Source organism: Tiliqua scincoides, chromosome 3 (genome assembly GCF_035046505.1).
Source record: "Tiliqua scincoides isolate rTilSci1 chromosome 3, rTilSci1.hap2, whole genome shotgun sequence".
Classification (NCBI taxonomy): Eukaryota; Metazoa; Chordata; class Lepidosauria; order Squamata; family Scincidae; genus Tiliqua; species Tiliqua scincoides.
This window is the reverse complement of record NC_089823.1, coordinates 25578518-25600526: the sequence shown is the minus strand read 5'-3', so window position 1 is coordinate 25600526 and position 22009 is coordinate 25578518. Positions and strand designations below refer to the sequence as shown.

Genomic DNA, 22009 nt, shown 5'->3' with positions numbered 1-22009 from the left:
GCTGGTGGCGGCAGCTATATTACGGCCGCGCCTGGCGCTGCTCCCCTTGGTTCGTCCTCCCGCCTCCACGTCACCTGCCTGGCCGGGTTGGGCCACTGCTGGGAGCGCCTGGTCAAGCCCCGCTCATCTTCTTCTTCTTCCTCCTCCTCCTCCTCCTCGCCGATGGAGCCGGGTCCCTAAGGGACGGGACTGCGGAGGCGGCAGCAGCATGCAGAGGGGCGCCGGGCACCCGGAGCCACCATGTACGTGAGCTACCTGCTGGACAAAGAGGGGCCCCCCATGTACCCCGGCCCGGTGCGCCACGCGGGGGGGCTCAACCTGGCCGCCGCCGCCGCGCAGAACTTCGTGGGCGCCCCCCAGTACCCGGACTACGGCGCCTATCACCTGCCCGCGGGCCTGGGGCTGGACAACGTGCAGGCGCCCGCATCGCCCTGGCCGGGGGCTTACGGCGCCCCCCTCCGCGATGACTGGAGCGGCTACGGGCAGGGGGCTCCCCCGGGGGCGGCGCCCGGCTCCATGCACGGACCCTCCGCGGCCGGCTTGGCCTACAGCTCCACCGGAGACTACCACCCGCACCCCCACCCCCACCATCCCCCCCAGGGCCCCCCGGCGCCCCCCTGTGGGGTCCCCCCTTCCGGAGGGCTGATGCAGCCCCTCAACGCGCCACCCGGCTCCGAACAGCTTTCCCCTGGCGGCCAGCGGCGGAACTTCTGCGAGTGGATGAGGAAACCCACGGCAGGGGGACCCGGTAAGGCAGCCAGCCAGAGCCGTCGGGAGCTGGGGGGGGGGGGGCAGATGCTGCTTCCAGGAAGAGAATGCTGGAGCTTTGGCCTGCTGGAAGCCTCGACGGAGGGAGGGTGGCAGAGCTCTTAATCCAGATAGTTATTGTGTGGTGTGAGGGAAATGCGCTCTGCACTAGCTCAGAGGCACGCTGGTAACTCTTATGCCCGCATAGATATGGCGATGAGCGAGGACAAAAAAGCCGTGAGGGTTGAGTTTCCAGGGTTCAGGGTCTGCCCCTGGTATTATGCACGTGTTTGGTTCAGGGATTGACAGCAACCTCTGGAGCCCCAGTCCTTCTAGGGAAAGGCAGAGACCCCTTCTTGGGTGACCTCTAGGTACAGCTGTCATCCCACGACACTTACAGCCTACTCCTATGCATGTCTACTCAGAAGTATGTCTCATTAGAGTCAGTGGGTCTTACTCCCAGGAAAGTGTGGATAGGATCAGGCTGCAAGTTCTCTAATGGGGGAAGGCGCTGGAGCTGGTATTGCTCAAGGCTAAGGAAGGATGACCCGGGCAGGATCTCAGGCGCAGTGGAAAGCGAGGGATCCGGGTTTGGCCTTGCGGTAGCTGGGTGTGTTTGAGATTCCCTTCTCCTGGAGATGTGCGAGTCTTCTCCAAAGACACTGGCGAGGCTCCTTACTTGTTAAGTACTCTGGGATGGCTGGGAAGCCACACGTCGCTTGAAGACCACAGTAGCACTACGTGCGTACTCGAAAGCAAGACTGGGTTAAATAGGGCTTACTCCCGAGTAAGTATACGTCTACTTGGGATGGCTTCCTTCGATTTCTTTCCCACCCACTCCTCAAGGCCTTTTCTTGACAGCTGCGGATTCTGTTGCATACTTACACGAGAGTGTAACTGTTGTGTTGGACTAAATGCTGAATGGATTATTTTCAGGGCCGGCCTGAATGGCTCCATTCAGTTCTATGTACAAACTTCCACAGTAACCATGAGTTGGGTGGGGAAAGCTTTAACTTTCCAGCTCTTTGGTTTAACTAAGTTATAAATCAGCTGCAACTGAAAAGCAAACACATTCTCTCTCTCTCTCTCTCTCCCCCCCCCCCATGGTCTTGGGTCTAAGGCTTCGATCCACAAATCACAAAGCTAACATAACTCTCGGAGACCACCCTCTTGAAATATGTGACGGGAAGGAACCGGTGGATCTCTTGCCCTTGACTTAATCTAGTTCTTCAACCCAACCTAAGTGGGGTTTGAAAATTCACCCTGCCCGATTGACGCCTGGCATGGTTCTTTAGCCGAGATTCTATGCTCAGCTTCCTTGAAAGTAAATTACGTGGAAATCGGGGGTTTTACTTCCGAGTCAAAGATGCTCCGGATACCTTTTGGATTCCCTCGCATCCTTGTATCACATCTCGGCTGAGCCCGGATTTTAGTAAACCAGGCTGGCAACCTGTACCAGATTCTGCTGGTTGGGCTGAATTTCCACGAGCCCTGTGCACACTGAACTCTAAGTCTACGTGGGGACAGGCAGGCAGGCCAGGCAGCTCTGCCCCTGCAGCTAGTGAAGCTGAGGTCTGCTGGTAACTAAAACTGCCATTCTGGAGACACTTCCTGGGAAACCCCTTCTATGGGAGCGAGTGGGACTTCCCTTTTATTCATTGTGCCTGCAACCTTCGGAGGTCAAGCACGACATGAATCCTCCCCGCACCGTGGCTGGCAGAAACGGAGCCCTGAGGCCTTTGCGATCTGCATGCTAGACTCTTTCTTTGCCAAAAATCTTTAATAATAATAATAATAATTAATAGTGCTTTTGTATGGCGCACTTCAAAGCCCTTCACGCACATTAGGTTACTGTAACGCTTACAACGACCTTGTGAGGAAGTAGGATTTCACACAGGAGCGTAGCTAGAGGGGGTGCAAAGCACTAAGTTTTACAGGCAGCCTTGCCGCAGCGTGCAAGAGACCCTTCCCCCTCCACTGCGGAGCCATTCCAGGCTTTCGCCTGTTTTGCTCCCAACACCTGGAATAGCTCCGAAGGAGGGGGCCTTTCACGCCGTGGTGAAACTTAGCGCTTTGCAGCCCCTCTATCTACGCCACTGATTCCACAACACTTTTGGTGCGAGCAGAGTTTTGGTTCTTCTCTGGCTGGTGTCCCCACGCCAGACAGCTCCAGGGAGCAGACTTGCCTGTTTTCTTTTGCTGTCGGATTTTGTCAGGCGCACTAGAACAAAGTTTTGTGTTCCAGTTGGACAAAGATGACAACCTGGTGGCGGGCCCCATCCGGCCCAGAAAAAGCACAAAAGTCTTGTGGCACGTTTTAAGCACGAACAAATGGGTCCTGCGACCAGGAATGGGTTGGCCTTTCAGACGGCCTCGGGTTCTGTGGGCCCAATCCTAAACAACTTTCCAGCACTGATGTAGCCCAAGGTAAGGGAACAAATGTCTTCATGACTGCCTTCCCACTGCAGGATGCAGCACACATCCCGTTGGCACAGCTGCATCAGAACTGGAATGTTGTACAGGATTGGGCCCTGGGTCGTTTCTGCTGTTGCTGCTTCCCCCCAAGGAGCTTGAGAGCCCCATCCTATGCATATCTACTCAGAAGTAAGTTCCTTTCTAGTCAGTGGGGCTTACTCCCAGGGTAGTGCGGATAGGATTGCAGCCTGAGTGAGTCGCAGTCGAGACTAGTCCCAGAGGTGATGATTCAGAAGTAAGCCCCACTGATTTCAAGGGGACTTGTTTCTAGGTGAGCGAGTCCGGCGTTTCAGCGTTCGTGCCATCCTTGCTAGAGAATGGATTCTCCTGCATTCGGTGATATTTACTTCCGCGTAAATGTGAGTTCCTCTTGCGGGCGCCCTGACCTCCTCGGGAGGCGGTTTCCTGGGGAGGCTGGAGAATCGATCTCTGGAAAAGGCCGTGCTGGACTCGGATTGACGCCGCTCCCAGCGAGGGGCCGGTGGAGTCCTCGATCTCTAACGCACCAAGATGTTGGGCAGCTCGGAAAAGCCTTCCGGGAGCCAGGATCAAAACCCTCCTGCAGGCGGGCCCTCGCGTGAAAGGCTTTCTCTGGAGAGTCATGAAGGGGGGGGACCGGACTCGTTGCGGGCGAAGGTCTGAGTACCACCCAGGGGTCCTGAGTTGGGGGGGGGGCAGGTGAGAGGTTTGCATTAGAGCTCCAAAGACATGCATTTCTGGCCGCGTCCAACTTGAACCTTTGGTATGGGGAAGGAGAACCCAAATGCCTGCTGAATCAGCTCCTGTCGCCTTCCCCAAGTGAACCGCGGAACTTGCGCGCATTTTGAGGAGAGGCTGCGGTGCGCGGAGAATAGAGACCCAATCCACGGGGCTCGCTTCTGTGGCACCCTCCAGCGGTAGAGTGAAAAGCGCATTTATATTCCCTCCCCATAAACCGATCTACTCCGGAAGGTCCCTTTCCTTCTCGGATAAATGCAATTTGAGGGGGGGGGGGAGGTTGAAATTCAGAATGAAGTGGGTCACACATGGACCCTGAATATGTTGATGCGGAAGAAGATTTCTTGGAAAATCAGGGGCCTTACTCCCGAGGAATCCTTTGGCTTCTGGGCTTGGCAGCACACTCCTAGGCGTGTCTACTCAGAAGTAAGTCGTACTGTTCATTGGGGCTGACACCCAGGAAAGCATGCATAGGATTGAAGGCTCACAGCCCAATCCTAGGCATGTCTACTCAGAAGTAAGTCCCATTAGAGTCAATGGGGCTTACTCCCAGGAAAGTATGGATAGGATTGGTCTGTTAATGCGCTATAGAGTGAAAGGTTTCACTAAGTTAAGTCAGGCCACAACCCAAATATGCTTGGGGGTTAAGAAAATCCATCTAGAATAAAGAGTATAACAGTAGGTTGCCCAAGGTTTGTTTGTTTGTTTGTTTGTTTGTTTGTTTCTTTCTTTCTTTCTTTCTTTCTTTCTTTCTTTCTTTCTTTCTTTCTTCAACTTGATTCAAGTGGCCTGTTTTTGGAAAGCCAAAAACCTGTCTGAAACGAGAGGCTCGGGAGCTCTCTCTCCTTCCAGTTAGTCGGGCACCTCTTTGGGAAAGCAAGTTTCATGGGTTGAATCCTCTGGCCTTGCGCTGCTTGCTAGTAAGGCTCCGATCCTAAGGCTTGAAATCAGGGCTAAGGAGAAGCGGGAGAAGTTCTTTTGCGCTTGCCCTATTAGAAAGGATTGTGTGTGTGAGTGGGGGGGGGGGGGAAGGCTTTTGTCTGTCCTGCCTCTTGTTTCCAGAGACTTTACAGCGGAGAGCGCAAAGGCTTGTTGAAGATCGAGTCTCGCATTTGACCTCGAGCCACATTTAACCAAAATACGATCAAATGAACCAGGTGTAGCTATCACTTAGAAATCCAGGGTCAGCCTAGTTCTCAACGAGATGGTAAACCCGTGTCTCGGTCGTACTACTCCAGACTGAGGGTGAAATCCTCGCCTGATGGGAAGCTTCTCCATTTCAGAGAACCACAAAGAACCCTTTCACACAGAAAACGAACATGGCAGGATAATCATTTCTAGTGCGTCTTCTCTCCTGCTAATTGATGTGCAGGAGATTTTTAGGACGGAGGGGCTGAAGTGGTACAGCCAAGCCACATGTCGACCACCAGATGAAAACTAAGGCCAGAGGTGGAAGGCACCACTGATAAAAACTCCAGGCATGGTCTGAAGGCAGAAGTTCAGCTGGCCTGAGCCTCTGCATATCTACTTGAAAGTAGGCCTATTGATTTCATTGGGACATACACCCAGCTAAGTGTGTGCAGACTTATCTAGGGGGTGAGGTCTCGAACACAGAGGATGCAATCCTACACGCACTTACCTGGAATGAGCCCCATTGATTGGAATGGGGCTTACTTCTGAGTACACATGCATAGGACTGGGCTGTTGAGTATATATGCGTAGGAGTGGACTGTACGCAGTGGCGTAGCTAGAGGGGGTGCAAAGCGTTGAGTTTTGCAGGGAGCTTCACCGCAGCTTGCAAAGGGCCCCTTCTTTCCCTTTCGGAGCCATTCCGGGCGGGGGGGGGAGCAAAACGGAGACATTCACCTGGAATGGCTCCGAAGGGGTAGAGGAGGGGTCCCTTGTACACTGCGGTGAGGCTCCCCGCAAAACTTAGCGCTTTTGCACCCCCTCTAGCTACGCCACTGCGCTAGACCAAGTCAGTCTAGCATGAAATCCCTTCAAGTGGATTGAAAAATAAAAGCCACCTTCCTCTTGTCGAGAGCGGGTGAGGTGAGCAGCCCTTGATCGCTTCTCCTTCATCTTTGGTGGAAGTGATGGCTCTCCCCCACTCCCCCGCGGCAGCCCGAGGCCTGCTTACAAGCACTTAAAACGCTTTTTATAACCAATTACAGCCCTATAAATCACCGGCCGGGGTGTGTTGGTGGTGCTGCTTTCCGACTGGCTGCACGGGGCCCGAACCTGGATCCTCCTGGATTCCAAATCCAACTCCTTTGGTTTCTTTGGACTTTTCTCTGGTCCCTGGAAAGGGGGCGCTTTAACAACTGGCACCCCCTTTTCACCGACCCCACTGAGAAGTGCCTGGAGCTGCTTGCTACCTCTGGAACGGAAGCCTGTCCTCTTCGATGGGGGGGAGAGCCAAGCTGACCTTCCTTTCAGGGTTGCGAAGGCTTCTTTGACCAGAGTTCACGTGAGAACGTGGCTGCCCAGCTCGGGCACAAGGGAGAGCTCTGCAGTCCCACTGATTTCAGCGGGAGGGATTTATACACGTGTCTGATCCCCTCCCTTGAAAGCAACGAGACTCTTCGGTGCTTTGTGGATTGCAGTCTCGGGACACACGGATACTTCGAGGTCAGTCCCATTGAGTGAACCGAAAGGGCTTCCGAATAAGGGTGCCGAGGAGGGTGGCCTTATTATTATTTACTTCGAACTCGTAATCACGTTTCCGGCCAAGAAAATCCCTCGGAATTCCGTGGGACTTGCGTGTCAATAGGGCTGATCTGCTGATCTGTCTGCGGAGACTCTCCCCCCACCCCTCAGGAACACCGATTCTAGTCTCCTTTGTATGCAGGGCGCGCCTGGCAAATTGGGGCTCCTGTGAACAGAATCCTAAGAACAGTGACGCACTAAGTCTTGCAGGGAGCTTCACCGCGGCTTGCAAGGGCTGCCTTCCCCTTCGGCGTACGCCTCCGTCCCCCCCACTTGGAATGGCTCAGAGGAAGAGGGGTCCCTTGTAAGCTGTGGTGAGGCTCTCTGCAAGACTTAGGCTGCAATCCTATGCACACTTTCCTGGGAGTAAGCCCCATTGGCTACAGTGGGACTTACTTCTGAGTCAACATGCATAGGATTGGGCTGTTAGTGCTCTGCACCCCGTCTACCTACTGCCTAAGAGCGTGAACTCCACGGCTCTTGCTCCTTGGGAAGGGAGCCTCGGGACTGTGGCTTTAGAGCGCACAGTCTCAGTCTTGGTATCTGATGTCCTTCAAAAAGGTGGCCAAGGAGAACGGGGCCTCCTCGCCCCTTGCTGACTTGTGATGTTCATACACCTCGTTGGAAGCAGCAGTAGCGGCCCCTCCCCTCCCTTTCTTCTCGCAGACCCTCAGGAGGAGAGGGCATTAAAGCCATCTCGCTTTGATATACACCTTCCTTGCTATTGTCTCTCTTTTCCCTGACCGGAAAGGAGGAGAAGAGAGCAGAGGCCTTCGCAGTCAATACTGAAATCTGCCATTCCCTTCCCACTCTCTCTCTCTTTCCTGGGCGGGGGGAAGGGGGTGCTGGGGCCAGAACAGAAACTGGCTTCTGCCTGTGGGTTGCAGAACTCCGCATATCAGATCTTCAGTGAAATATATCTGATGGCACACACCCTCCCCCCGCAAGAAACAGAAATAAATAAATAGGAATAGAATAGATAAATAAATAAATAAATTTAGAAATGAATTTCTTTAGAAATCACCAAATCGGAAGACACTGAGCTTAAAAACCTTGCTTCCGTGTAAACATGCTTAAGACTGCCCTGCTCCCAGTGGCGTAGCTGGAAGGGGCGCAAAGCACTAAGTTTTGCAGGGAGCCTCACCCCTCCCCTCTCCTTTGGGGGAGCAAAACGGAGGGGTTCCGAAGGAGAGGGGCCCCTTGCAGCACGCTGTGGTGAGGCTTCCTGCAAACTTAGCACTTTGCACCCTCTCTAGGTACGGCACTGGGTACATCATTTTTTGCTCTCGGTGCTACCCCCCCCCCCGTCTCTTGAGATTGACACCGGTTTCTCCCCCCCCCCCCACTCCCGAGCCAATCAGTTAACTGTGTGTCAAGAAGAAATTCAACCGGCAGGACTTTCCCATAACTGGAGGAGGTCTGGATGTGCTAAAAGCTGGTGTAAAACAAACACGCCCACTACAAATCCGTGGCAGCCTCTCAATCACTCCTGTTCTGAGCCGCTCCTGCGGGTAGAAGGCGAGACTCAGTGGAAGATTTTCAGGGAGTTGACTTCAATCGTGGAATATTCTGCTTGGTGAAATACTGTATTCACCATAATCTCAGCCACCTCCTCCTCCCTGATCTGTCATTCCTGGAAAGGGTGGTGTGGTTTGACCCGGACAATAACCTCTTCTGCTTGGAGACAGGGACTCTAGTTCAAAGACCACCCAGGGAGCTTCAAAGCTGAGATTTGAATTCAAGCTTTCCCAGGCCAAGTCACATGCTTTCCCCACACTGGATCAGGCAGTGATCAGGAAAAGGCATTTAGCACATGCTCAGGGGCACTCTTCTTCTCCTACCCCCAGGACTCAAGAAACCAGAGGCAAAGAGTCTCGCTCCAAGTTAAATCCGGAGTTGACCCCCATACGCTGGCATTAGAAATCCAACCAAGCCTGGAAAGGAATGCCTAGATGGAAGAGATGGGGTGGTGGTCCACCTCGTATCTCTGCGTTTTATGGGCTGTTGGAGGAAGGGGGGCTCTCCCACCCACCGAGGAGGACCTGCTCTCCCCCCCCCCTTCCAGCTCTGGCCCTGGAAGAAGGCTCTATTCAGATGCTGCCCTGGGAGGGAGGCAGCAAGCGGGGCCCCTGTGCATATGCAGGGCTAGGGGGGATGAAAGGCCTGCCGCCGTTTGGTCAGGAGGGGCCAACAAAGGCTCTCCAGGGGCGTGGCGGAGTCTCGGCCTTTGATAAGATCGCCTTGTCCGGCATTGTTGAAGATCCTGTTCCCCATTCAGAGGCTCCGGGGAGTTCTCTCTGATCAGCCTTGTCTTCTTCGCGGGGAAGCTGTCTTCGCTGGGCTGCGGGGGAGGCTCCCCCCCCTCCTTGTCTTACCTGCCCAGCTCTGCCTGCTGGCCATTAAACACCTCCAGGCATGGGGGGGGGGGGGAGAGAGAGAGAGAGAACCAGTCAAACGGGAGAGAAAAGTCCTAGTCCTAGTACCAGGCCCGGGGGGGGGGGGGGAAATCGCGATGAATTTCAGTTGGAAGCCCCTTCAAATGATTGGCCAAGATCTAAACACTCAGTGGGGCCTCGACATCCTAGATGGATGTAAGAGTTCCTGAATTAAATTTACTTCCAAGGGTGCTTAACGCTGTCATCCACTCTTTCCTGGGAGCAAGCCCCATTGACTACAATGGGATTTACTTCTGAGTAGCTATGGTTAGGCTTGAGCTCTTAGTGTGACTTCTCCCTAAAGCCCACTGGGGTTTGTTCCAGAGCAAGCCAACCCGCTGTTTCACACTACAGTTATTTGTTAATCATTATTATTTTGCTTTTGTGGTTGTTACGATGGACTGTTTTCAAATTGAACAGTGTCTCTGTACTTAGGATGTCTCTTTCTTAGGCGTTTGTAAAAGACTGGGGTCTTTTCAAATCCTTTGATGTCAACAGGGTTAAAGGGTCTAATCTACACCCCAGATAGTCAGATGAGACTGCATTTAAGCCATTGATGTTCATTCTAAACATGTACCTGGAATGCCACCCCATCCTATTGACTTAGGTGAAATTTTATTTCAAGGCAAGAGCACTTGAGCTGAAGAAGCTTTAAATCACTTAAATTTTTGAAACTTTCTTCTGTACTGGGTTACTCCATAGATAACAAAGTACTGTACTTTGAATGTGAAGCCTCAGTTTGATTTCCAAGGCATTAACCTTCATGGACCACTAAGCCACTTTAGTTCCTAAAAGCAATCTTCTCACTTTCAATATTGTGAAACCAAGAAAAAACTACTTACTCTCCTCATGGTGCAAAGACTTCTAACTACTGCGTTTGTCTGGAGGTAAAGCACTATGCAACAATAAATTTAAGTTTTTAAGCTTCCTTAAGTGGAGCCCACTTCTTACATCCCTGAAATGTAATCCTTGGTTTTGTGCAATATAGATAGGTATAGGAAAACAATACTTGGAAGGAGGGGGCAGAATAGTTGAAGAAAAAAATGCAAGAAGAAGCATTTTATAGTGCGTGTATACTCAGACGTAAGCCCAATTGAATTCCATAAAGTTTACTCCCAGGTAAGCCTATACAGTATAGAATTGCAGCCTAAGAACCCAATTCTATGCATGTCTACTCAGAAGCAAATTCCTTGATAGTGAACTGGGCTTACTCCCAGGTAAACGTGGATAGGGTTGCACGTTGCAGCCTGTGTCTCTTACAGCAAATACGCTTACTGAGGAGACCTCTTGCACCTGAAGGTCTTGGATTTAGTGTAGCAGAAGCTTTTGAGGTCCATGTTATTTCATGAATAGCCATAGTACTTATCTTGTATGCAGTTTTGCATAGAACTGTAGCAGAAGGTACCTTCTGAATTTTGTGGTCTTTTGATCCATCTCTCTCTCCCCCCCCCCCCATGTCTACACATGTATATCTGCCAACTAAGGATAATACGTCATAGATCTAATGAGGTGGGCTCTGGTCCACGGGAAATCACAAACTTTCCTTCTTGATCTTATTGGTGCTTTTAAAGAATATTCCACGTCTGTTTGGTAGGAAAAAAGACTACCAGTCTCTCTTTCAGGGTTTGCCACAATTTCTCCTCCAATACTATACCACAGACCTCCATTTTCCTATGTTAATAAATAGCTGGTGTCTATTGAGGAAATGTCTGTTTCAAAGGCAATGTAGCATGTGATGTGCAATTTCATGAGGAAATAATGAATTTTGCTAGTGGAAAAAGTACACTCTGCATGACAAATGTAATTTAGTATCTCTGAGTAATAGACAACATTGTATTCGAGCTTTACATAAATGGGTGATCACTGATTTTTCAACAGGGGCAACACGTTTTACTCTTTCACTGAAATCAAGGCCTAACTGCAGCTGGATCTTACCTTAAGGCTTAGGACAGAGGCAGTGGCATAGCTAGAGGGGGTGCAAAGCACTAGGGGCCCAATCCTATCCAACTTCCCAGCGGTGATGCAACTATGCCAGTGGGGTGTGTTTTGTATCCTGCAGTGGAGAGGCAGTCACCTCAAGGTAAGGGAACATTTGTTCTCTTACCTTGGGGCTGCACTGTGGGTGCATCGGTGCCGGAAAGGTGGATAGGATTGGGCTCTGAGTCTTGCAGGAAGCCTCACCATAGTGTGCATGGGACCCGTCTCCCCTTGGAGCCCAAATGGCCCTTTGGAGCCATTCCAGACCATGGGAGCAAGTGAGGCTCCCTGCAAGACTTCGTGCTTTGCACCCCTTCTAGCTATGCCATTGGACAGAGGTTATGCAGTGCAGTAGGTAAAGTGTTGCCTAAATTAGATACACACACACCCTTTGACATCCCAGTCATGCAAGCTCTTATTTGAATCTCTGGGATTTACTTCCTTTTTTTTTTTTTTTAATGTTTAATCTGGGAATCTAAAGTGACCTCTGTTTGAGTTCCTGGCACTTCAACCCTAAACACATTACTTCAAGCAGCATGTTTAGGATGAAAAGTTAGTCTAAAGTTTACAAATAAAGAGAACCAACAGAGAGTTTTGCAGTATCTTAAAAGCTAAGCAGTTCATTTCATAATAAGCTTTCTTGGACTCTTCATCAGATTAGCCTGCTCCATCAGATGCAAGATGTAAATCAATAAATTTATTGATTTATTTTGCTATGTGAACCACGTTGTGAACTACTTTTTGTTGAAAAGCAATTGTAGAAATACTCAATAATGATAATAATAATTTAAAGCCATGAACACAATTCAGTAAAATGTGCCCCTGTGCAGACTCTGCTGAAATGTTTGGAGCTAGTGCATAGCCCACACTTCTCAATACGGCTTGGGTAGAAATTAGATGGGTGCCCCCCCACATGATCCCACTGCACTTCAGTGTGCTAAAGGCTACAATCCTAATCTCACTTCCTGGGAGTCCCATTGAACACAATAGGACTTACTTCTGAGTAGACCTGGTTAGGATTCTGCCCTAAGTCCCATTAGTTAATATGAAAGAGTAAAGCAAGTGCTTCAATCAGTCCAATTGCTTTCAGTGGGAATTAAAACTACTTGCATTTGCCTGGATGGTACCATTCCTCACCACATTTATTTACAGAGAAAAGATTCTCTTGAAATCAAAAGGAGATAGGTTCAAGGAAATGTTTGAAAATGCTTGTCATAATTATAGAGTGCCATATTCTAATTTATATGTGCAAGTTAAGCCCCCCTCCCACACTTGTGTTAGTGTGTGTGTGTTTGGCTTGGAGGCCATAAATTCAGCAGCTGCTTGCTTTTTACAAGCGTGCATTGTTTGGAAATAACTTCCTCTTCAAGCCACATTTGAGGGGCTTATAATTCAAATGCTCAGGAGGAAGAAGGAGCACTTCCCAAAAATAGTGATTTAGGAAAAAAAAATAACCAAGAGTCAAACATTTGAGAACTAAGTGCTGAGGTCTGAACATAAGAACATAAGAACTTAAGAACAGCCCCACTGGATCAGGCCATAGGCCCATCTAGTCCAGCTTCCTGTATCTCACAGCGGCCCACCAAATGCCCCAGGGAGCACACCAGATAATGCACCTTGTGTCGCAAAACCCCTTTCTGAGTGAGCATGGTGCTAAATCAAATCAAAAACCTTTATTGGAATAAACAATAAAAACAGGGTGTTAAAACAAAAACATATCCATAGCATGGTACTAACTGGCACACTTTCTAAGGGCTTTTGTTCCATTGCCTTCAACCCTAATTGCTAAGACTGCTGGGCATTTTTCACAGGCGAAAGCCACTAAATGGAGTAATCCCCAAATGTATCATCAAAACGGTTTGTGAAAACATGATGCTGCCATTGGACCTTCTTTCCCTGACTAGCATTCTCTTCTTTGCAGTGAAAACCAGGACGAAAGACAAATACCGTGTGGTATATACAGATCATCAGCGGCTGGAGCTGGAAAAGGAGTTTCACTACAGTCGCTACATCACCATCCGGAGGAAGGCAGAGCTGGCAGCCATGCTGGGATTGTCAGAGAGACAGGTCTGACTTTGCCCAGTCCTTTGCTCACCATTGCCATTCAAGAACTTTGAATCTCCTTCCAGTCATTTTGTCATGGGGAGGGTGGGGGCTTTATGAATGATCTATGTGATCCACTAACTAGGCAAACTTGCAGTGCATGAGCCTCAAGCATTTTAAAACGCACGTCCACTAATGGTGATTTATCAGACCACCACCTGAACATAAGAACATAAGAACAGCCCCACTGGATCAGGCCATAGGCCCATCTTGTCCAGCTTCCTGTATCTCACAGCGGCCCACCAAATGCCCTAGGGAGCACAACAGATAACAAGAGACCTCATCCTGGTGCCCTCCCTTGCATCTGGCATTCTGACATAGCCCATTTCTAAAATCAGGAGGTTGCACATACACATCATGGGCTTGTAACCCCTAATGGATTTTTCCTCCAGAAACTTGTCCAAACCCCTTTTAAAGGCATCCAGGCCAGATGCCATCACCATATCTTGTGGCAAGGAGTTCCACAGTTCCACCTGCCAAATAATCATTTCAGAACACACTTGAGAAAGTTCTAGAGACTTCAATGGAGCTTTGCTGTGGCTGTTTGGGAGTACACATGTAGTTTATGATTTGCAGCCACTGACCATGAGGTTGTGTTCCAGGAACAAATTAAACATAGTGCCTGGATGAAAACTTTGCCCATATTGTGTGGAATCTGGAAACCATTTGGTCTGTTTAACTTTTGGGGCGAGGAATCTCCCCCATTGAATGCAAAAGTGAGATCATGAGTTACTTTCTATAATTGAAGGGGTGTTGGTCTGGCCCATCCATGAAGTCAACTGAAAGGTTTCCTTCAGTTTGGCTGGAGGCCCCCAAGCTCCATCCATTCATCCACCCATGCCGCCTCCTCCTCCTCCCAGTCCCTGGACTAGAAAAAGAAAGAGGAAGAACAGATCAGAAGGGGGGGGGGGAGGAGAGCCTGGCAGATTTCCTAGCATTTGGCATACCATCTCAGGCACCAGGAAGCCTTGGGCTGGTCTTGAGGCAGGGCCTCTGAGAGGAATTTTATTAGGGGGTACAAAGTTTCTTTGGGGCCCCTTTGCAAAGGGGGAGGGGTGAAACAGAGTGGGGGCAGGTGGTGATGGGCAAGCAGAACAGGGGCAGGAAGGGGTGAAGCAGGGTGAGGGGAAGGTAGAGACAGTTGGAAAAGTCTTTGGAGCCCAGGTCTACCCACCCATGTAGCATCAGTAGTGTCCCCAGCATCCTGTACCGGCAACAAGTCTGAATAGATAGTAAAATGTCAGATCCCAGGGAATTTCTGGGCCCCCTCCTTGGGCTCCTGAGCCCCCCTTTTGACCCTGGGCCCCAGTACAAATTATCCCCTTTACCCCCCTCTCCTAGGCCCTGTCCTGAGGAGATAGTGTTGGTAGTCAGGCTTGCTTGGAAGTTGCACCTTCTGTTCTGAAAGACTCTTCAAGTCATTCCAGATGTGTGGGAGAATTTGTTGTGGTTACTCAATTCTAAAAGGAAGATTTACTCTCCATATGTTGGGACATGCATTTTTCTGTATCATTACACATCATGTGGTGGAGTAACTTGAGCCAGGTAAATTGAGTGGGGAAATTCCTGATTGAGATCTCCGCTCTGCTATAAACTCATTAGGTGACTATAAGTGAATGACTATTCTCTCAGTTGCCCATCCGAAGAAGGGTATTAAAATGCTGGTTTACTGTATGTGATGATTGGCAGGTTTACCAAAATAATGTATAAGAAGCACTTTGAACATTCAAACATCTCTGTAGCTGCTAAATATTAGAGTTGTTCACACATTACATTGTCTACCTGTACAGAGATCTGTGTGTACACATTTTTTTCATGGGAATGACTGTACATGTGTTCATTTTACAAGTCAACATGGGGACTGACCTCCTTGAAAATCTTGTGTATAGATCACTGCTGAACATGTGCTAAATATACTGTGTGAATAGCTGTGCATGCAGGTCAAAGGTCACGTGTACAGTGTACACAGATTCTAAAATGCATTGAACACAAAGTGCGAATGGGACTATTAAGAAGGCATTCCAGGCCAGAGACCTGGTTTGAATGCCTTTGTTCTCAGGGAAATCTGGATTGCACCTATAAAAGGATTTGTGATGTAGATGGCTTAAGTCCAAGTACGCTAGTTTACCTGGTTTGCACATTGGGTTATTGCCTTCTTTACCTGTTTGTATACCAACATGTTCAGGAAGGGATTGTATTTAACTCATTTCATTTATCAGAGAAGACGTCTCAGCCAACCAATCCTCTCCTCTGTGCAGATTGCGAAACCTGCCCCTTAGTTCTCAAAGTCCAAGAGACGAGCCCGGCCCTTATTCCAGGTGTCCTTGGGTTTCCTGAAATTAATTAGCTCTGAGTCAGGCTCCCATGTGAGTAATGGGTTTGTTTTCTCCCTGTCCCTTGCATAAGAGCATGTGCTTTGATGACCGCATTGATTTCTATAGTCCCATTTTGGAAATGAAAGCTATTAAAAAAAAAAATCAGTCTCAAATGGGTCCCAGTGTTCTGCTGTAGTATTTTGGGCACAAAAAAGGGACGCTTATTCAATCTTCCTGTACTGAGTTTTCAATTAATCTTGTCCCTCCTGAATATCCATGCTCTTAAAAGCAAAAAACAATCTGCCACTTTGAACATTAAAGCTGCCTTAGACAGGGCCAGATCAGTAGTCCCATATTGTCTGCTCTGGCTTCCCAGAGTCTCCAAGCAATGTCTTTTCTTTCCCTATCTATAGAGGACAGGATTTGACCCCAGAGCTTCTGCATGGAAAGCAGTTGCCTATACGACTTGAGCTACAGCCCATCACCTTTTCTAGCCTGAGCCACTGGCATACCTGGGGGGGATAAGCAGGGCAAATATCCCGCGCACCGACCCTCCAGGGGCACCTCCTCAAGCCCCCCTCCCCCGCTGCCCACCTGCTTTTTTCTTTAAAGGGAGCTCCGCCAGCTTCTCTCCCTTTAAAAAAAAAAAAAGCCTCCTCCCAATGGAGGAGGAGTGCCCAGGAGTGCTCCTGGAGAGGCAGCAACTCAGCACCAGACTGAGCTGCCCCCTCTCCCCTCCTCCTTTATAGGAGGAGTGGAAAGGGGCACCCTAGAGAGGCAGCATGACTCCTGTCACACTGATGCTCTAGCCTGGGCACCCCTGCTCTCTCACCTCTCACCAGAGAGGGCTCTGGAGGCAAGAGGGCAGCCTAGAGCATTAGCGTGACTCCTGTCGTGCTGTTGCTCTAGGCTTCCTGAGCCCCGACGGAACCTTCTGCGCTGCTTGTAAGCTTGTAAGGTCTCCTTTGGAGCAGTCTAGGGCTGCTGGAAGCAGTGCCCCAGACAGGCGGGCTTGCAGCAGCCCCCCAAAAACCGGGGGTTGCCCCAGAAGCCGAGACCACCAGGTATGCCACTGGCCCAAGCCTGCCATAAACTTTGACAAAATGTCCATTCCAAATAAATCCTTCTAAATCCAAATGACTATGCAGCACAAATCATTTCCAGTTTTTAACATAGACAAGCCCCATCCCACAAGCACTTATATGATAAATGATAAATAATATGCCTATTAAAATTTGAATTAAGACAGGCCTGCACAGCTTGTGGCTAAAAAACTGAATGTATCCCACCAGGTGCAGGTCCCCCTGCTTATGCAGTTCCAGTCACAGCGCAAAGAAAAAAAAATCCTGGTAGGGTCCACTTTGATGAATCACAAATCAAGCAGTCCTGAATGAAGAGACAAACTGAGCTTACCATTTATGTAGCCCAGTGCTATCCCTGCTTACTTGGAAATAAGTTACACTATGTTGATGGAAGCAATTCCTAGGCACAGCACCATGGCCTGAATATCAGACACTAGACTTGAGAATGCTTGACCATATCCCTGCTTTTGAGATGTGTGTTTAATTGGCAGATTGCTGTACAGATAATTACGGTATATTTTGCTAACCTGCATATATTTATTGTTGGATGAATTTTTGATGGAATAACCATAGAATAATGAAGCTGTTAATTGGCAGAGAAATGAATTCCATGCTTGATCAAATTTTTAATCTAAAGATTCCTATCCCACCTGTCCACCTTCCCCTTCATGGCATTACTAATTAAACAAATGACCATTAAAATAAAACAGGTGTAACCAAGCAGCCAAAGCAAAGCAAGGGCCAGCTGACACTCCAGAGGGAAGGAATTCCAGCACCTGGAGGTTTCAACTGGAAAAGGTGCTGTCAATGGTCCCAACTAAATCTCAGAAGGAGTGGGCCAAGGCCTCAAAGGCTGAGCAAACTGGGAAAGCATATATCAGTTTTATATGGGGAAAGATGTTCAGGGGAGACTTCTGATAGCCTAGTTCCAAACCATTAACAGTTTTAGGGCCCAATCCTATGCGCCTCTGTACCAGTGGTTTGCTCATACATCTAGCTCTGGGTGTCACATATGTGCCATAAAGCACATCTGCAGCACCCTGTGAGTAAGCAATAATGGTGAGGAGGCATGTGCCATCCTACCAGCACTGCAAAGGAAGGCCTGGCCACCCCTGGTGACCAGGTAAGCATTGGGAAGCATAGAGGCATGTGAAGGGTGGTGGGAGCCGTTCTGGAGTGGGGGGAGGGTGGGGAAGGATGATGAGGGTGGAAAGAGGGAAGTACTGACCCAGGAGGGGGGGGCTGGACATGCAGAGGCTTGCTCGGCCAGACCCTATGCTCCACGTTGGGCTCAGAAGTCCTAAATGGGGCTTCTCAAGTCCGCATTGAGAGGTAGCCCCATAGTGGGTGCTGGAGCTTTACTTAGAGTAAAGGGGAGAAATGTCCCCATCTATGGAGGAGTGCTCTAGCGGCTTCCCTGACCCCACAGGATATAGCAGTAGCCATTTCAGCACTGCTGTAGCCTGCAGTGCTGGGAAGCTTAGGCTTGGGCTGTTAAAGGTTATAAGCAGCCCCTTGAATTGAGCCCAGAAGGCAACTGATAAGCAGTGGGATCAGAATAGGGGTTATATGTTCCCATGTTCAGGCCCCAACTAGATCCTGTTCCATCGTACTGTGTGTGTGTACTAGCTTATTTTGTCTGTTTGCTTGTATCTGGAGGATTACACACAATAGTGGCTGGGATTGTTTATACTTGCTCGTGTGTGTTCAGTGGTTGTGGTTTACTGGCAGTGCTGGGGGGGAGTATCAATAGTTTCCAGAAAGAGAAATGAAGCTCTGAAATTGTCTCTTACTGAGGGAATTGGTTCATTTAGCTCAGAATTGTCTGTATTGCCTGGTAGTAGCTATCCAAGATTCCAGACAGGGGCCTTTCCCTTTAGCATGCAAAGCAAACACTGGACTGCTGAGCTGCAACCATTTGGTTGTAATAATGATCCCAGCTTTTTAAAATATGTGGAATAGTTTATCCAAAGCTAAGCAGATTTAGGGTCCAAGCTCCAGCACTGGCACAAGGTGTCATAAATGTGCCATAAAACACATTTATAGTACTGTGGGAGGAGAGAGCACCAGTGATGGGCCAGTGCCAGTAGGCACTGAGCTGGGAGGAGGACACCAAGTGGCTGCCTGGAGGTGAATGAGACCACTGGGTGGAGGTGCAGGCTTTGGGGGGGGGCATTCCAGGCTGGGGGGAGAAACTGGCCTGGGAGGGGAGTAGGACCAGCAGAGGCCTCCTCCGCCTGATCCTATCCAAGCCCTACTGTGGGGCTGGCATCCTTACTCAGGGAAGGGGACAAACATCCCCTTCCCCTGAGGAGACTTCCTGCGGCTTCCCTGCATCTCTGCATACAGCTCCGCTGTTCCTCCAGGTGCCGGGAAGCTCAGGATTGGGCTGTTAAATCTCTTTTATTTCCATGGGAAAACTGAGTAAATGCTTCCAGGTGTGTACAGATCTGGAACCAGCTCACTTTTTGATTCAGTAAGCTGATCATGGCTTCCTCCCTGCCTTTGCACTTTGCACTGCTGTTGATAGGTATACTTGTCGTAAGCACTCTTATTCCTTTGTGGGATTAGAAATGTATTTGGCACTTCTATTTCAGTTTTAAAATGTAATTTCAAGAACAAGACAAATAATTACTATTCCCAGAGAGAGGGGAAAGGGATCACACCCATCAGCCGATCAGTTCTTTACTTAGCTGATTTCTGTTTCCAACTCACAGAATTCGTTTTCCTTGAGCTCTGTCTGGGGGAGGGAATAGGTACATCTGATCGAAATGTGGAGAGTGTAGTTCCAGAGTGCAGACACTCCTGTTTTCAGGTATGTCTGAATGCAAATGTACCCTGCCTCTTTCCCAATGAAATGAATGGGGCTTAAACGTGCCTCACTCGGGCAGATTGTGCTGTGTAGATTGCAATAAAAGAAGTTGCTTGAGATACTTTTTAAATAAACAATAATTTTGAGTCCTATTAATTATACCAGTGTTTCTCAAACTGTGGGTCGGAACCCATAAGGTGGGTCATGAGCCAATTTCAGGTGGGTCCCCAGGCACTTCAATATTTTATTTTTGATTTATTAGACTTGATGCCACCATGGTATGTGACTGCATTTGGGAAAATGTCATGCATCTGTATTCAGCCAGCACAAGCCAATCTGTATATGCTTTTAACAATGATAGTAAATGGGACTTACTCCTGGGTAACTGTGCGTAGGATTGCAGCCTAGGGTTGTCAAAACTCTTCCTGCTTGATGATGTCACTTCTGGTCAGGACATCACTTCTAGTGGGACCTGGCAGATTCTCATTCTAAAAAGTGGGGCCCAGTGCTAAAAGTTTGAGAACCACTGAATTGTACAAAGAAGAGGTGAACTTTATATCTTCATAACACAAATACCCCCCCCCCCCCTTACTCTGAAAATATGAAGAGCAGAGGCTTGAAAGTGGTTATCATTCTGCCTTGAAAAAGGCAGTTTGGATTGTCAGGAATGTATTAGGAGTCCATCCTCTTTCTACACATTCTCAACTCCTTTGTGGAAGGAAAAAGGGAATTTTTGTTCATGCAGCCCAAGCATCTACATGTTTACTAGAAGTAGGTCTCACTGTATTCTGTGAACCTGACTCATAGGAGAATGTGAACAGGCTTGCAGCCTTAGTTAGAACTTACAAAGCACATATCAAATTGGGAACGGACATTGATATGAATGGGACTACTTCAGAGCCAAAGCTAGCCAAGTATTACACACAGTTAACCAAGTATTATCATCATTCTTTAATTTACTGACATTTACTTTGTTCTCTTCTTCCCAGGTAAAAATTTGGTTTCAGAACAGACGGGCAAAAGAGAGGAAAATCACCAAGAAGAAGATGCAACAATCTCAGCCAGGTGTTGTGCACAGTGGATCAGAACCCATGAGCCCCGTCTCCTCCATGCAGCCAGGAGCAACTGGCTCCGGCCCCAGTGGAGGAGTGTTGGAAGCCACTGGCCTAGCATCACCTACTGCACAGTGACAGCAGCTAAAAAGACAGACTAAGCAGCTGGAGATTTCTCTTTCCTCAGTGTTGAGGGGAAGCACAGATGCACACCAGCCCCTGGTGGGAAAATTTGCTGGTGCATCAAGGAAATTGATGAGGCGAGGATCTGGCTCTCCTCCCCATCTGTGCACTAGGATGGACTTCTCTAAACACTGCCACACTTCAGCTCTTTGTGGCATGTTTGGACAAAATGTACTGTGAGATGCCCAAGTTCTGTTGGGGTGCGGGAGGGAAGGGAGTTGATTTTTTGTCTTTTAAAAATTTGCTTCTTTGTTTCCATGCTGCGGTAGGTGTCTCCTAACTGCCACTTCTCACCAATGCTTTTCTTCATGATGAAAACACCATATCTCAGGGAATTGGGCCTGGAATGCTGCCTGTTGTGTTTGCTGTTTGTTTGGTTTTTTTTTTTACTACCAAGGTTGTTGGGCTTATGATAAATTTTTAATGGGATAAAGAAAAGGAAAAAAAAAGTTAAAGTGTATTTCTCTTTGTTTTCCTGGTACCCTAAACATATCGAAAAGAAGATCGCTTTATCCTACGGCTCATGGGAAGGATTGTGATTAGAGGATGGAAGAACTCAGAAGCAAGTGGCTTGTGAAAGAGCTCATAAACTTGGTGCAGATGGTTACCTGTTTGAGCTTGTTATGTTCATTGCAGTAGGATGCTATGGAAAGCAGCAAATTCATTTTCAGTTGGTCACGATACTCGGTCAATGTTTTGAACAGAACATTGCAAGGATGTTCATGCTGTATTGTATGGAATCCAGTATGCCGGCCATAATGTAGACTTAGAAGCGTCCCATTTATTCCAATGAAAATACTTTCAAGTAAAGATCCAGCAAGTTCCATTAAACTTTTGGATCTTATCTCCTATATGAGAGGTGCAATCTGCAGAATACTGAAGCCTAATCGCCTATGCATTGTTTACTAAGAAGTAAGTCCAACTGTGTTGAGTGAGGTTTTCTTCTGAGTAAATGTGTAGTATTGGACCGTTCGTGTATTTTAAAACTGCAATCTTAAGCACACTTACTTGAAAGCAGTTTCTCAACTGGTCTTCCTAAATCTTTGTTTCAATGAATTTGAAACCTAGTCTCACTGATTTAACTATGGAATAACATTCATTTTTCCTCCACCATGAGCTTTTTCTTGTAAGACTTCCCATAACTTCCAAACATAAGAACCCTGCTAGATCAGACCATTGCACACAGCATTCTGTTTTCCAGTATCACTGACCACAAACCTGAAAGCTCACCTGCAGGCTGTGAGGACAATAGCCCTCTCCAGTTTTGGCTCCCCAGCAACAGTTATTCAAAAGTATACTGGCTCTGAACATGGAGGTTCCATATGGCCATCATAGCTAAGAACTATTGAGCTATCTGTTGTGAATGTGTTCATAATTCCAAAATTACAGGGTCATTCCAAAT

At 48.5% G+C, this 22009-nt stretch overlaps 1 protein-coding gene across 1 annotated transcript; it reads left to right on the top strand.

Annotated features, from left to right (window-relative positions):
- Window positions 1-240: 240 nt before the first annotated feature.
- CDX2 (caudal type homeobox 2) lies at window positions 241-20562 on the top strand. The gene is made up of 3 exons (XM_066621249.1): window positions 241-748; window positions 12982-13127; window positions 20362-20562. Exons 1-3 carry the CDS (start codon window positions 241-243, stop codon window positions 20560-20562), a joined length of 855 nt encoding a protein of 284 aa, XP_066477346.1.
- Window positions 20563-22009: the final 1447 nt, after the last annotated feature.

Coding starts and splice junctions, on each gene's coding strand:
- CDX2 (XM_066621249.1), top strand. CDS start 241: ATGTACGTGAGCTACCTGCTGGACAAAGAGGGGCCCCCCATGTACCCC. Junction 749..12,981: donor ACCCACGGCAGGGGGACCCG/GTAAGGCAGCCA, acceptor TCTTCTTTGCAG/TGAAAACCAGGACGAAAGAC. Junction 13,128..20,361: donor TGGGATTGTCAGAGAGACAG/GTCTGACTTTGC, acceptor TCTTCTTCCCAG/GTAAAAATTTGGTTTCAGAA.